General features: G+C 44.7%; 1 protein-coding gene across 1 annotated transcript in view; it reads left to right on the top strand.

Annotated features, from left to right (window-relative positions):
• Shc3 (SHC adaptor protein 3) overlaps positions 1–13,963 on the top strand; it is a 168,116-nt gene that overhangs the window by 75,768 nt on the left and 78,385 nt on the right. The window contains exons 3-4 of the mRNA XM_076837083.2: positions 8,988–9,051; positions 11,522–11,641. Of these exons, the coding sequence (XP_076693198.2) occupies positions 8,988–9,051; positions 11,522–11,641 (184 nt within the window). The remainder of the gene's footprint in view (positions 1–8,987; positions 9,052–11,521; positions 11,642–13,963) is intronic.

The following is a 13,963-nucleotide window of genomic DNA, read 5'->3' as shown; positions in this document are numbered from 1 at the left end:
CACTTGTCAAGGGCCTTTGTTCAGTCACGGCATCACACACACACACACACACACACACACACACACACACACACACAGAATTTATTTATGACCAGGGCAAGTCGAATCCACCTCTCCGAGGATAGGGTTTGGGGTAAGGTCAAGAAGGCTAATTCTAGAACTAAGAAGAGATGGTTGATTCAGGCTTTCCCTCAGTTTCACAGAGAAGTGTAAACTCCTATCCCTTGGGCTACAAAGAATCCTGCCCATGTACAGGGTGGGAGGTATGCCCTGTAGGGTAGAGCCTCTGGGGAATTGGTTGTCTGTAAGTTCTTTGTGTGTGTAAACTTGCTCACGTCAGTCATCCAAGGTGGCAGCGATAGAACCAGTGGCCAAATCTATGAAGATGCGCCCTGGGGTGGTGAGTGAAGTTCTGTCCACTTCCTTTAGAATGGTCAGTGACTTTGTCCATTTTCTGTTTCTGTATCAGAATACCCAAGGCTGGGTGGTTTATAAATAATAGAAGCTTGTTTTTGCTCTTGGTTCTGGAGGCTGGAAGTCCAAGATGGCGCCAGCATCTCCTGGTGAGGGCCTTGTGCTGCCTCCACACATGGTGGAAAACAGAAGGGCCAGCAGGTGGGGGTGAAAGAGAGAAAGTGGGGCTGAGCCCCCGAGAGAGCTGACTTATTTCCTTACGGAAGGCATTAATCCATACACAAGCGTGCCACCCCAGGACCCAGACATTCTCCCTCTGCCCCACCACTCAACAGTGCCACGCTGGGGACCAAGCCTTAGCATGAGTTTTGGTGGGAACAAATCACCTTCAGAACACGGCAGTGGGAGTGCCTGCAGACAGGGGCAGCCAGGAAGCAGGGAACCATGATTTGTGACCCTCTGCTGTGGCAGATGGCACTGCTCTTAGAAAAGATTTTGTAGAGGGATGAGAGCTGCCTCCAAATCTATAAAAGTAGGTCCTGGAGTGGGGGCAGGATCTGTGTGGTGCTGGACCCTGGAGTACTGTTGGCCGGAAGTGGAAGCAAGGCAGGCTGCTCAGTGGGAGGGGATCTTCAGGGATAACAGGTCTGAGAAGGATTCAGGGCCTCCTCATTCCTGGACGCAGGAGGAGAGGCTGGGGACAGGTTGCCCTGGCTTTGAGGGGCTTTGTATAGTCAAAAGGGTGAGTGAGAGAGACAGGGCTCTGTGTTCTGCCTCAAGATTGGTGATAAGCACTTCACTTTATTTAATCTGCAAAATTGCCATATTTTATCTTCACTTTACATGTGGAGAGGGTTAGGCTCAGGGAAGTTGAGTCATTTCCTTAAGTCCACACAGCTAGTTAGGGCCCAGGTAGATTCTGCCCAGGGCCTTTCTTTTGACCACCTCTGGGCACTTGTATTCCAGTCTCTAATTTCCTCTCTACCCAGCACAGTATGGGAATCCCATGAGACTGTCAATGTGTGTGGTGTTCGTTTTTTTCTTTTTTTCTTTTTTTTTTAGAAAATAAAAACCAAGTAGGATTTTGTGGGACAATATCACATCACCATGACGAGGTGGTGTTTTATTTAAATTGTATTTATTTTCTGATTGAAGCATAATACTTGTACATATTAATGAAGTTCAGAGTTGTATTTTAATACATGTACTCCACATGCTCTGATCAAATCAGGTTAATTAGCATTTCTCTCTTGCGTTTCTTTGTTTGGAACCTTCGAGCTATAACTAACCTCTTCCAGATCTTCATAAAATATATAATAGGTCTTGGTGGCTGTTTGGTACACAATTTCTCTTTCATCAACCATGTCATTATATTGGCTACTTGGAAGTAATGAATATTAGTAAATTTATGACAGCTATTTCAGGGCCAAATATTTTATTTATATATATATATATATATATATATATATATTATTGTGAACTATTTATAGTCGCCCCACTGTGCTTTACTGAGGTATGCATTAAACCCCCAATTTTTTTAAAAGATTTTTTTTTTAGTTGACACAATATCTTTATTTATTTATTTATGTATATGTTTTTATGTTTTGCTGAAGACTGAACCCAGTGCCTCATGCACGCGAGGCAAGCACTTTGCCACTGAGCCACAATCCCAACCCAACCTCCAATTTTTAAAATGTGCAGCTGGGTAAGTGTGATGCATGTGTTCACCTGTCAAACCATGATCACACTCAAGATACAGCAAAGATCTTTAACGTCCTTAAAGGTCTCTTGGAGTCCCCTGCAACCATGATTCCCCCCTTTCCACCAGAGAACCCCTGATGTGCTCTCTCGCGATAGGCTGGTCTGCCCTTCCTAGACTTTTGTACGTATGTGGAAGCCCACAGTACACGCTGTGTTTGTCTGGTTCTAACAGGATTCCCTCATGCTGTGCGTGTTGATGGGCGGTCCTCGTTGCTAAGCCCATCCCACTGTCCACCATGGTTGGAGAATCCTCTCAAGGCAGATATTCAACATCACCGCCCTGCTTTCCCATCCCAGAGGCTGTATCACATCACGCTCATTCCTCCACTCCCTGGAGCACTTGAATTGATGCTCACGATTTTAAAGCTCCTGTGTGACTCTGGTTCTCAGGATTCTAACTTTGAAAACCTTGCGGGAGATGACTTTGCCGGGCAATGCATGCACAAGCTCAGAGAGTACTGCTCTCCTGGGTCCCCCACCCAGGCTGGCTGTGCAGCCCCCGGATCTGTGGCACTTGTATCACAGTCCCTGGGCTCCCGATGGGCTCAGGCACTTGTTGATTGAATGACCTTGGGCTTGTCACTTACTGTCTCTGCGCCTCCACTTCCTCATCTATTAAACAGCCCTACATGGTTCCCAGTTCCCTAGGATGGTTAAGGGCTGAATGAGGCAGGATCTTGGTGGCACTTAGAGCAAGGCCCAGCAGTGTCAGGTCCCACAGAGGCTTTGGAGCCAGCTCACTTGCTTCTCCTGTATTACACCTTTGCAACTAGGGAAGCAGATTTTGTGGAATTGTGTTCTTTACTCTTTGGTGTTTCATCTCAGAGGATATATTTCTCCAAAAAGATAAGAAATTCTTAAAGACTGGGAATGAAAATAAGCATATGCAAGGTTTCCATCGGTCTGCAGATTCCATGCTGCACTGAGTAGCCCTGTCTAGCCCTCTGCAGTCTAGACTTCAGCCTGCCATGGTCCAGTGGATGTGCTCGCTCGCTCTCTCTCTCTCTCTCTCTCTCTCAAAATGCCATCAAGTGCTTTCCCCTTTTCACTTAAAGAAAGCATTTGATGGCGTCACCTTTGGCATATCTGAATTGCTAACCTCACAATTCTTGTGCTGTAGGGTCAGTATTAAGTAAAATAAGTGTTATCTGAACATAAGCACCTCTATACTATGAAAGTGAATCTGATATCAAGATGGCTACTCAGTGAGTAATGGGGAGGTAGTGTATACAGCATGGATACTCTGAACAAAGGGAGGATTCATGTCTTAGGATGGAGATGGAGCAGGAGGGTGAGAAATGTCACACAATTTAGAATGTGTGCAATTTAAAATTTAAACACTTTCCATTTAATATTTTTGAACTGCATTTGACCTCAGACAACTAATTGAAACCATGGAAAATGAAACTGTGGGTGAGGGAGGACTACTGCCTTCTCCGGTGGAGGAGACTTCAAAGAATCAAGCAAGGGCCTGAGAAGGGCAAAGGAGTCAGCTGAAAACTTTAGCCCTAACCAGAGGGCTCAGGGCTATAGCAGTCCATGTCACTGCTTGACCCCTCACCTCTGTATCCATCCCCGTTGTCACCCTCCAGCCCACTAAGGAGTCAGGAGCTGCGGCTAGACGCTTAGGAGACAGAATTCTTCTGTGGCCATCTGAACTTTGCAGCCACAGATGGCCTTAGGGAAGGGGAGGGGCTTTTCGGCTTTTGTTGAAGTTCAGGATTTTTACTCTTCTGCCAAAGTTGGGCATGTTTTTATTGTAGCTGGGGAAAATGGAGAGGGAGGGGTTGTCGTCATAAGTGATTGAGGACTTTTTCTTTTTTGAAAATGAGTGGGTTGGGTTCAGGGGGTGCCTGGGGGCTTCCTCTGGGTGGTGAGCACATAGAAAGAGGAAGGGAAAGTCCTGGAGATTGATACATCTGAACGAACTATTACGTACAAGTTTAATGTAGTAGTAAAAATATAAAAATTAAGTACATGCACATTTACTTAAGAAAAGAGAAAGAAAAAAGACAAGGGCCGGTGGGAGGGGGAGACAGTTCTGACTGGAACTGCATGTCTTCATTCCACTCACTCAAGTTCCAGGGAGGAGACGGGCAAAGGAGCCCTGGTGGTCAGAGGAGGCAAGAAACTCACATGGGAGAGAGAGAGATCCAGGAGCTCCGGGGGTGGACAAGATCAGCTGAGGACAGAAGCTGCCCACTCAATCTGTAGTATGGAAGGTGCTCGTGATTTTGCAGGAACAACTTGTGAGAACATGTATCTGATTAAAGAAGGCTAAGAGTGGGGTGAGAGTAGCACAAGCAGCACTTTTGATGCCATGTGAGGGGCTGTGGCCATGTTGTGGTCTGTTTGGTGGATGTGCCATAGTTTAGCTAACTGGGTTTTAGAGATAATTGCTGATTATTTCCTGCCAGTCTGTTAGAAACTGTGTGTGAAGTCGTTTGGCCTGAGCAAGTCTAGAGCAAACGTCCTTCCAAACCAAAGGGTTTGTGTACCTTCCATTTGTCAGGGATCTGACCATGGCCAGCTAAGGCCATGTCAAGTTCCTTACTCACCAATGCAGAAGGGCCTTTGTCCCTACAAAGTATTACCACGTATTCATCTTTGGCTACGGAAATGCAGCTTCAATAGGGAGGTTTTAATTTGGATTTCTGTTATGCACAAAGTCGAGAACCTTTTCATATTTTCAAAAGCCATTTGTATTTTGTTTCCTGTGAACACTCTGTCCTTACCCTTTGCTTAGTTTTCCACTGGGCTTTTGATATTTTCCTTATTGACTTGTATTAAAACAATTCTCTCTTTGACTGTGAAATGTTTCCATGGTTTTCTTTGGGTCTAAATTTTTATGCTATAACTTGTGTCAATATTTATGTTCTATGGGTTTTGTATCATCTTCCCATTCAAAGATAATTAAAAATAAATTCTTTCCAGTTTTCATTTAGTACTTTTAGGGTGTTTTTTTTTTTCACAAGTGAATTCAATTTGCAATCCATCTAGGATTTTTTTTTGCATTTAAGGCATGAGAGAGGAACTCAGCTTGGTGTTTTTCTTGGGTACCTGTCCACTCTCTTAGAAGCCACTGACTGGCTGACTTTCTACTGATGTGTATACATAGATCACTCTTTTTAGGTCTGTGTTTGTGAGATTGATTTCAATTTGCTGGTACATGTGTTTATTTGTTTGTTGCTCTTCCTCTTATGAGAATGTAAACCCAAGATGGCAGAAATCACCCGGCTGTTTTACCATTCTATTTTTTATTGTTTCAAAAAACAATGTGTGTGTGTGTGCACGCCTGCAGGCGGCTCACATGTATATCTGGGAATTGAGACAGCAGATGAGCTGAGAGATAGTGTCACATGACTTCAAAGGTTCCAATTTTAAAATTCTGCATTTCAAAAAACAAACAAGCAACAAAACAACAAAAAACAAACTATGAGCTTTTGAAGGTCTGGCTCTAATGATGAGAATTTTAGTTTGAATGGGGGAAAATGGTAAAATCGTGGAACTGAGGGTTAGCGTTGGTGGCAGGCTGGCTCCAGCTACTTTCAGATGACCACAGAGTTTGCCAAATGTTCCATTTTCGTATTAGCAGAGTTCTGAGGACAGGGTCTGGCTTACTGAAATGGTGTTGTACTGAACAGAATGTTAAGAAGCAAACTCTATTATTAAAAACAGGGCAAAATTGGTACCTGAGATTCAAATGGGGATTAAATGAAATTACATGAAGCTAAATAATTATTTCTAAATGAACAAATTGAAACGGTGTTTCTTGCTAAGATGCACTGAGCTTAAACAGCAAGGAAATTGAGAACAGTTACATTTAAAATTAGACTTTGGAGTTGAAGTTACTAATTCCAGGCATCTAAATATTGCGATTTTTAATAGTTGTGTCACATTTCTATTTCAAACAGAAATAGACACCATCAGCCGGGTTGAAATGAGGATTCGCACACACATATTAGCACATGAGCATTAGAGATGAATTTATGCCAATTATGAAGGCAGAACCTTTTTCTGAAAAGCAGCTTGATTTGAAAATCTCTGGGGATTCTAAAGGTTCCCAAGGGGGATCCTTAAGACTTCTCTTGAGTGCATGAGCTCTGAGCAATTTCTGAAACTCCTTACATTTGCAAATTTTAAGGACAAAAGATTGAGTGTCTCCATGTGCCCTGAGACCCTTGTGTGCCTCTCTGTGTGACCACTGTTGGAGAGAACAGTTTATTTTCTGCAGGGCTTTGAAATCCCTTCTGAATGCTGATGTGTAGTTTCTCCAGCACATGAAGAGTAGCAGCCTGTTGCAAAAGTCCCATGGCCTGAGCAGGCCAGGCCTGTGGTAGCATGTATCCTGTTGCTAAGACTGATTTTTTCCCCACTCTCTTATGTTCCATGTCAGCAAATGAAAAAAGAGATCCAGTGATTATTGGGGATATTTAAGGAATGACTTAGGGGAGATATTCTGCATATAGCATTTTTTTTTTCTAGCTTGCTGGGACCATCAGAGATTTAGCAGCTGCACTGAGCTAAATATATCAATTCACTTAATAAGCATAGTGCAGAGGGTCACTGACCTGCTTTTTTAAAAAAAATTAAAGAGATAAAATATAGATACTGAGGTTTTTATGATTCTATAAAAAGACAATGTGACCTTCTTCTAAAAGTAACAAGGAGTTTACCTTTAGACAGAATTTTGGGTGATAAGTATTTGACCGACCGTTTTGCTAGAACCAAAGTTGGGATATTATTTTAAAAATCGGAGGAAGCATTAAAAGCATCAAAATCATTGGCTTCTTTCTTCACTTTTTCCAAGTTGTGATGATTCATATAGTTTTCTTGGCATCCGAACTTCTAGAAAAATATTTCTTTCCCCACTCTTTACAATGAATTGAATGGCAAATGGGAATCTTGTTGAGACAAGCTCTTGCCTAGTTACACAAGGACATATTTCTCCTAAGAGCCTTGCATTGCAGTAGTGATTACTTGTCCTCCAGATGATAGATAGAAATTAAATGCAAGAAGCACTTAGTTTGCAAAGTTTGTGGGAGGTTGCTGAGGATCATTATCTTTTCTTTTTTCTTTTTTTCATTCATCATTTCTCCAGATCTCTGTTTATTTGTTCTCTGCTATTGAAATATTTTCTCTTTGTTTTTTGTGGGAGTTGAGAAGTCCTCCGTGCATCTCCTTTTTGGGCTCCTGATTTTGAAGCCACCTTCACCCTGTCTCCCTGTCATTCCTCACGTTGGCTGAGTCATGCAGTTGAACTGTGCCTGCTTTCGGGTGTCCCCTTCCATGTCACCATAGGCTTCCATCGCCTGCATGTGCACCTCAGCAACCTTTGTCTTAGCTTAACTCCATTCTTCCCTGACTTCCTGCCCAAGTGTGGCCAGACCCGTCTGTGCGACCCCTGTCCTGTTGGTTCCCCTTCAGTATCCCTCAACATTAAGGATACTCTTTGACTCCTTGAACCAGGATGGTGCTTGGCACGTAGTAGCCGCTCAACCAATGCTGTTCCAAGGAGCTACCCTGCACATAGCCTCATTTCTGACTCAATTACACACAACAGGAGCTCCTTTTCTTCTTCTAAACTCTTGATTTTATGGTGCAGCTTCTTCTGGACTTATAAATCTGTCATAAGTTGAAAATTTCGTAAGTGGAAAATGCATCAGTTAGACTCATGGAAGATGCTAGCGTAGCAACAGCACTCTGTGGAGTGGTGGTCTCTCACCTCCATCCAGACTGGGAGCCCATGTTCACCGCCCCTGTCCAGAGAGCATCATATGGATGGGACTGGGGGACACCATATTAAGTGAAATAAGCCAGACACAGGACAAGTACCTTTTTCATCTGGGAAAGCCAGAAATTTTCACCTGAATGTAGGATAGTGATGACTAGCATTTGGGAAGGGGGTTTAATAAATGGAGGCTGGATTTGATCAAAGCATGCTTTATACATGTGTGGAAATATCACACTGGACACTATTAATACACATACAATTAATGCATAATAATTAAAAGCAAAACAAAATATTTTGAAAGCCTAAAACTTAAAAAAAAAATAGAATTCAAGATTCAAGCATGGTTTCTATTTACTTTTATTGCTTTCACACCCTGGTAAAGTCAGAAAATTGTAAATTGAATCACTGTAAACCAGGACTGTCTGTATTTTATAACTGCAGAAGCTGGGTATCAAACTCCAAATTTATTTCAATTACTTTCTAACTCACTTCAGTAGAATGTTGATCAATAGTGGTGGCTGATTGATTAATCAGGTTTGGCCCTAGTGCCCTGACCACAGCAATGAAGATAACCCTGGGAAAAGTACACTTGAGGGTGCTGATTTTAGAAAACAGACTCTGGGGGCTGGGGATGTGGCTCAAGCGGTAGCGTGCTCACCTGGCATGCGTGCGGCCCGGGTTCGATCCTCAGCACCACTTACAGACAAAGATGTTGTGTCTGCCGAAAACTAAGAAATAAATATTAAAAAATTCTCTCTCTCTCTCTCTAAACTAAAATAAAATAAAAAACAGACTCTGGAAAAAAGAAAAACAAAACATGTGTCATTGGTCATATTATCACACTATTAGCACCAGCTGTCATGATAGAAAGAGCCCGAGTGTGCCTAGCCAGAGGTTGGGTTGACCTGCTGTGTTTTGTTCAGTCTCACTTTTTACAGGAGGGGTGGAGGGCAGGTCTATTCTCTCTGTTGAGAGAAGCAGGCAGTTATTTCCGGTGGGCTTTTGAGTGGCGAGTTTCTGGGGTATATAATGCCGATTGCCACCTGATAAAATGCATCTCTCTCCCTGTCGTCCCAAGGGAAGCCATCAGCCGCGTGTGCGAAGCTGTACCCGGTGCCAAAGGAGCCTTCAAGAAGAGAAAGGTACGCGTGTCTGTCTCCTCCTTTCCGTCCTCTCTCCCCTCTCAGGGTCTTCAGCCACACCACTGCTCCTCGTCCTCTTCCCCTGGCCTGGATTGCTCCCTCACGTGGCTGGGGACAGTGAGCTGTCACAGCTGTCCAAAAGCAGAAACCTTGGATACTCCCTGAGGCTTGAACCCTAAGACAGCAAGGGCAGCAAACACTTGGCCAGGCATCCGTGTCCTTAAAGCACTTTGCAGAATTTAGTTCACCCCATCCTAACTGGGCTTCGTGGTAGATCTCCCAGTGGTATGCTGGAAAAATGCCCAACAACCAGCTCTTAGGGTGGAGAGGGGGAATAAGAGGCGCCGAATTTGCAGCATCTGCCAATTTCTGTGGTGTAAATACTTCCATGTGCTGAGAGCAAGCTTTTAACATGGCATCCCCAGAAATGGAGTCAGGAAAGCCATGTCCAGTAACACATCACTACACAGTACTTGTACCACCAAGGTACAGGAGACATAACCTGAAAGGCAGAGTTCATATTTTATGCAACGAAACCATATAGGATATGAAGTGTTGAGCATTTATGGTCTGCTTTTGAGATGAGTTCTATTTAATTGTGAGTCTGTATATGTTAATGTTTAAGAAATTTGTATATCAGCCAGCTCATATAAATTTCTAATTGGGTCTCATTCGCTGATACTAGCTAGCTCCACAACACCACTGGAAATCCTCACGTCACAGATGATGAGGACTGGGATGCAGAGATGAGATGAGATGCAGAGCATGAGCAGGTGGTGGAGTTAGAGGTTGAGCCCACACCACCTGCTCCAGAGCCTGAGTGTTCAACTTTTTACCTAGAACTTTTTACCCTGAACATGGTTTCATGAGAGGGGGAAAAATCCTAGTGAAGAGAAATCAGAGAAAATCCTCTTCAGTTAATCATCTAGTGATGACATTAACCCACAATCATGGTCTTTCTAGGACTAGACTGAATGTGGGGAAAGCATACATGAGAGAACCCCGAGTCGACTCTGGAGGCCGAGCCAATCCAGATCATTTGGGCAGTTTGTGAGTTTGGCTTTGCTATTCCTAGGGCACCAGGTTGTATCTGTCTTCAGAGAGGGGGGACATTCATGTACCTCCAGGTCAACTGCAGAGAGAGAACAGGCAAAGAACGTGGGTGACATTAACAGGTGTGCCAGCTTAGGTCCGGTCAATCCTCTGCCGACATTGAGGACCAAGAGAGGCTCTGAATCTTGGATTCAGGTGCGGGGAAGTGTCTGAGAACAGAGAACGGGAACCTCACTCCCAAAGCTGGGTGGTACTAACAAGTCTCCGGTTATCCTCATGGTGCTCTTATTGGGAGGAGGAAGAAGCAATGCCCATTTCTGGGCTTCACGTCAGGTGCACTTGACCCAGCTCTCACAGGTGAGGCCGGGGCATCTCTGTTTTTAAATAACTTTTTCAGGAGTGTTGACTTTAAAAAAAAATCAGCACAGAGATCAAAAGAAATAGCATTTATCTCGGAAGCAAAGTGCTGCGATTGGGGCATACTGAATCAGGGTATCCACAAATAGTGTCCCCTAAGGCAAGCATGGAAGAGGGTGGTTTTTTATTTTTCCCCTTTTAGTAGGGGATTTCCATAAAAAGTTATTTTTTGGAGACAGTTCGTTGGCTGGATAGAAATCCTAAACTGTAAGCCTATTCTGATTGGCTAATTAAATGGGGTACGCCCGGCTGAGAGAGAGAGAGAAGGCCAGCAGATACAGACTTCAGTGATTTATCCCAGTCTGCCGGAACATTCTGTGGCTTGACCTTCAGCAGGTGGAGTGAGTCCTCACAGTTTGCTGACTCCACTTGAGAAAACCCTGGCCTTTGTCACTTCCTTTTCTTTCCCAGGAGATTAAAACAGTGTGTGCCTTGTTAGACACTAACTGGCATCCGGAAAGAGAGAAATCACCACTTCAAATAGAAAGGATGGGTCGGTTGGTCGCAAAGGACAGAGAAATGAGTGTTGGCAGGATTTGTCCAGGGACTGGGGCAGAAGGCACCTAACTGGAACATGCAGCCCTTTGGTTCCTGAAAGAAGGGTGGGACCCCAGTCATAGCCAGCCTGGGTCAATCCACCCAGAAGGTGTTGTGTGGAAGGATTTGGGGCTTATTCCCTTAGCAACCAACGCTCTCACCATCCTTGGAGATTGCGTACAGCCCCCCACGCTGGTCTGCTGTGGTCTCCCCTGGGAGGTAGTCTGATTCTCTTTTACAGTTTGCACAGTGCATATTCTAGACGCCACCTGTCAGCCTTGGCACTCATTTCATCTCCATCTTCCGGTGCCTGAGGTGGGAGGAGAGGTCCGTGAGGGCTGGGGGGCTGTGTGTGGCTGACATCTGGGTCTCCACCTTTGTAGAGGAGGCCAGCGCAGAGGTCCGGCAGGGTGGCCTTCTGTAAATAAAAAAACAGATCAAAAAATGCTCTTGGATTTCACAGCCTCCAAGCAAAATGCTGTCCAGCATCCTGGGGAAGAGCAACCTGCAGTTTGCGGGCATGAGCATCTCTCTGACCATCTCCACCGCCAGCCTGAACCTGCGGACGCCTGACTCCAAACAGGTGTGTGGTCGCTCAGGCCTCCCGGCCCTCCAAGAGCCCAGCGATGGGTCTTCCCAGGGCAGCCTCACCAGACCCCCAGTTAGAACATGTTTGGGTCAAATCTGGATTAGTCTATGAACTTTGGCCACCAAGAGAATGATGGGTGGGATTGGTTCTCTTTAATTTGGCTATTAGTAACTATTTTTTGTTGTTTTTTGAAGGACAATGGAAGAAATTGTTTTTATTTGCAATGTGAGAAAAAAGGTGATGTATGTGCAAAAGTCTTCTCTTGATGTCTAATCCCTTGTATAACCATATTTTATTGGTTTTTATAGATGACATTTTTATTTTATCAACTTTGAAGTGTCTGGCCTGTCATGGTCTGATTGACAGAAGTGTTTCTTCCTTAGTGGTTTATTGTCTTGGAGCATCTTAGTTCATGGTGTCACAGGGCTGATAAGATGTGGCATATCCATGGCACAAACAGGATGGGTGGATTCAGAGCTGACCAACGCAGCACAGCCGTGGTCAGTACGGCTAATTCCATTTAGGATGATTGTGTTTCTGGGCAGCGTGTGTCTTATGATTCTCTATCGTAAGTTTCTTCAGTTGGAAAAAATGGGTATATGAATGATGGTGCTGGCTCCCAACAGGAGATTCTGAAGGTCAAATAAGGCAGAGGGGAAAACCTTTGCCTGGTGAAAAAGTGGATGTGGAGTGGACATTTTTGTTGTATCAACTTTGAAGGGGCTGGCCTGTCGTGGTTGAATCAATAGTCATCTTTCTGTCCTCCCCTGCTCTGCCCAGCCTACAGTGCTGGCAGTGTGAGCTGGACATTGGATGTGACCTCTGCCCGACACACTCCATGACTCTGACCATGCTACCAAGGATGCCCGTGGTTGACTTCATGTTCCTACACATATTTCTGTTTATTGGCCTCCATAACCTCAGGTGCATGAGCAGTATCCTCAGCTTCATTTATGCTCCAATTCCTACCCAAGAGGTAGAAATAAATTCTAGATTCTGCATAGAACTGAGAAGCCACGTCCAGGCTTTGTTTGGGCATAAGTGGATACCACTCTCGCTCCATTCTTCCGTGTTCCTGGGACCCACAGATGGTCCCTAGTCTTTGCATACTTACTAACTGTGCTCAGGACTGGGTGATTAGCCTTGAGGCTGTGGGGAGGCGTGTTGGGGAGGCTCGGCCTTTGCCTGTGCTGTGTCAGGTGGAGTCCCCGCTATTTGTGGTGGCTGGTCCACTCAGCCCTGCCTCCCGTCTCTGCTCATTCCCATTCTCCTTCTCTATTGCTGGGGACTTCGGATTCCAGGAGTCTTCAGCCTGTAACCCTCAATTCTAAGGGCTCTTCTCCCTCCTTCCCCACCTCCATAAAAGAGGCACCCAGGACACTGCTGCTGCATTTGGCCCTGCTCCACCTGAGACCTGGGCTGGTTGGATGTGTCCAGTTCCTATCTTCTTGCCTCTGGGTAGGTGGGTGGACTCCGGACCCCCAGGTGCTGCCCACTCAGATGACAAAGGTACAGTCGGTGGCAGATTGAGCAGAGGTAAAGATCAGATGGCTCTGGACTCCCTTCCTGTTGACTGTAATTGTCAACTGCAGCAAATTGAGTCCTGTACGGTGAGATCCTTCCTGCTCTGTCAGAGAGAGCAGACGGGCAGCACCTCCTCCTCTCTGCCGAGTTCCAAGTAGAAGAATGAGATAAAGCCTTTGGAGCAGAAGCACAGACTCTATCTATTAGAATCAATTAGCTCTAATTTTCTTCCTCCCCTTTTCAATTTTTCTGTTCCTCAAGGGAATTAGATTCAGTCACACAATAATGATCATGCATCATGTTGATTAAATATGACTTTCATTTTTCCCCTGCTAAATCTTACCTTCCAATTTAATTTCTAAGCCCCAGTTTTGGAGCTGTCTTAGAAGCAAAAAATTAAATACACAAAAGCTAATTATGCAAAATTCAAAACGTTATCATTATTTGGGGGGGGTCCTGTTTCCTCACCATTCCCTCTCTCATGGTCTGAGGACAGGATTCTAGGGTGACTATTATTAGCTTAGGCCACCCGGGGCTTGGGCACACTGCTTGATGGTCCCTTAGATGCTCAGGATTTCCTACACCCTGAAGTTTTGCAATTGCCAACAACCAAAGTCGGCATTTAAAAGTCAATATGTGATATAATTTGATTATATTTGGGTTTTACAGGAGCCTGTTTGGAAACATCCCTGGGATGGCACAAATGTAGCTCTGTAGATTCTAACTGCCTGCTTGAGGACAAGGGCCTGAGGGGATTGTGCAGAAATAAACCTGGCTGTGTAGGGATGGAGA

The sequence above is a fragment of the Callospermophilus lateralis genome, chromosome 17, assembly GCF_048772815.1.
Source record: "Callospermophilus lateralis isolate mCalLat2 chromosome 17, mCalLat2.hap1, whole genome shotgun sequence".
In the NCBI taxonomy this organism is placed as follows: Eukaryota; Metazoa; Chordata; class Mammalia; order Rodentia; family Sciuridae; genus Callospermophilus; species Callospermophilus lateralis.
The sequence above is the reverse complement of the archived record's forward strand: the minus strand, read 5'-3'. Positions and strand labels throughout refer to the sequence as shown.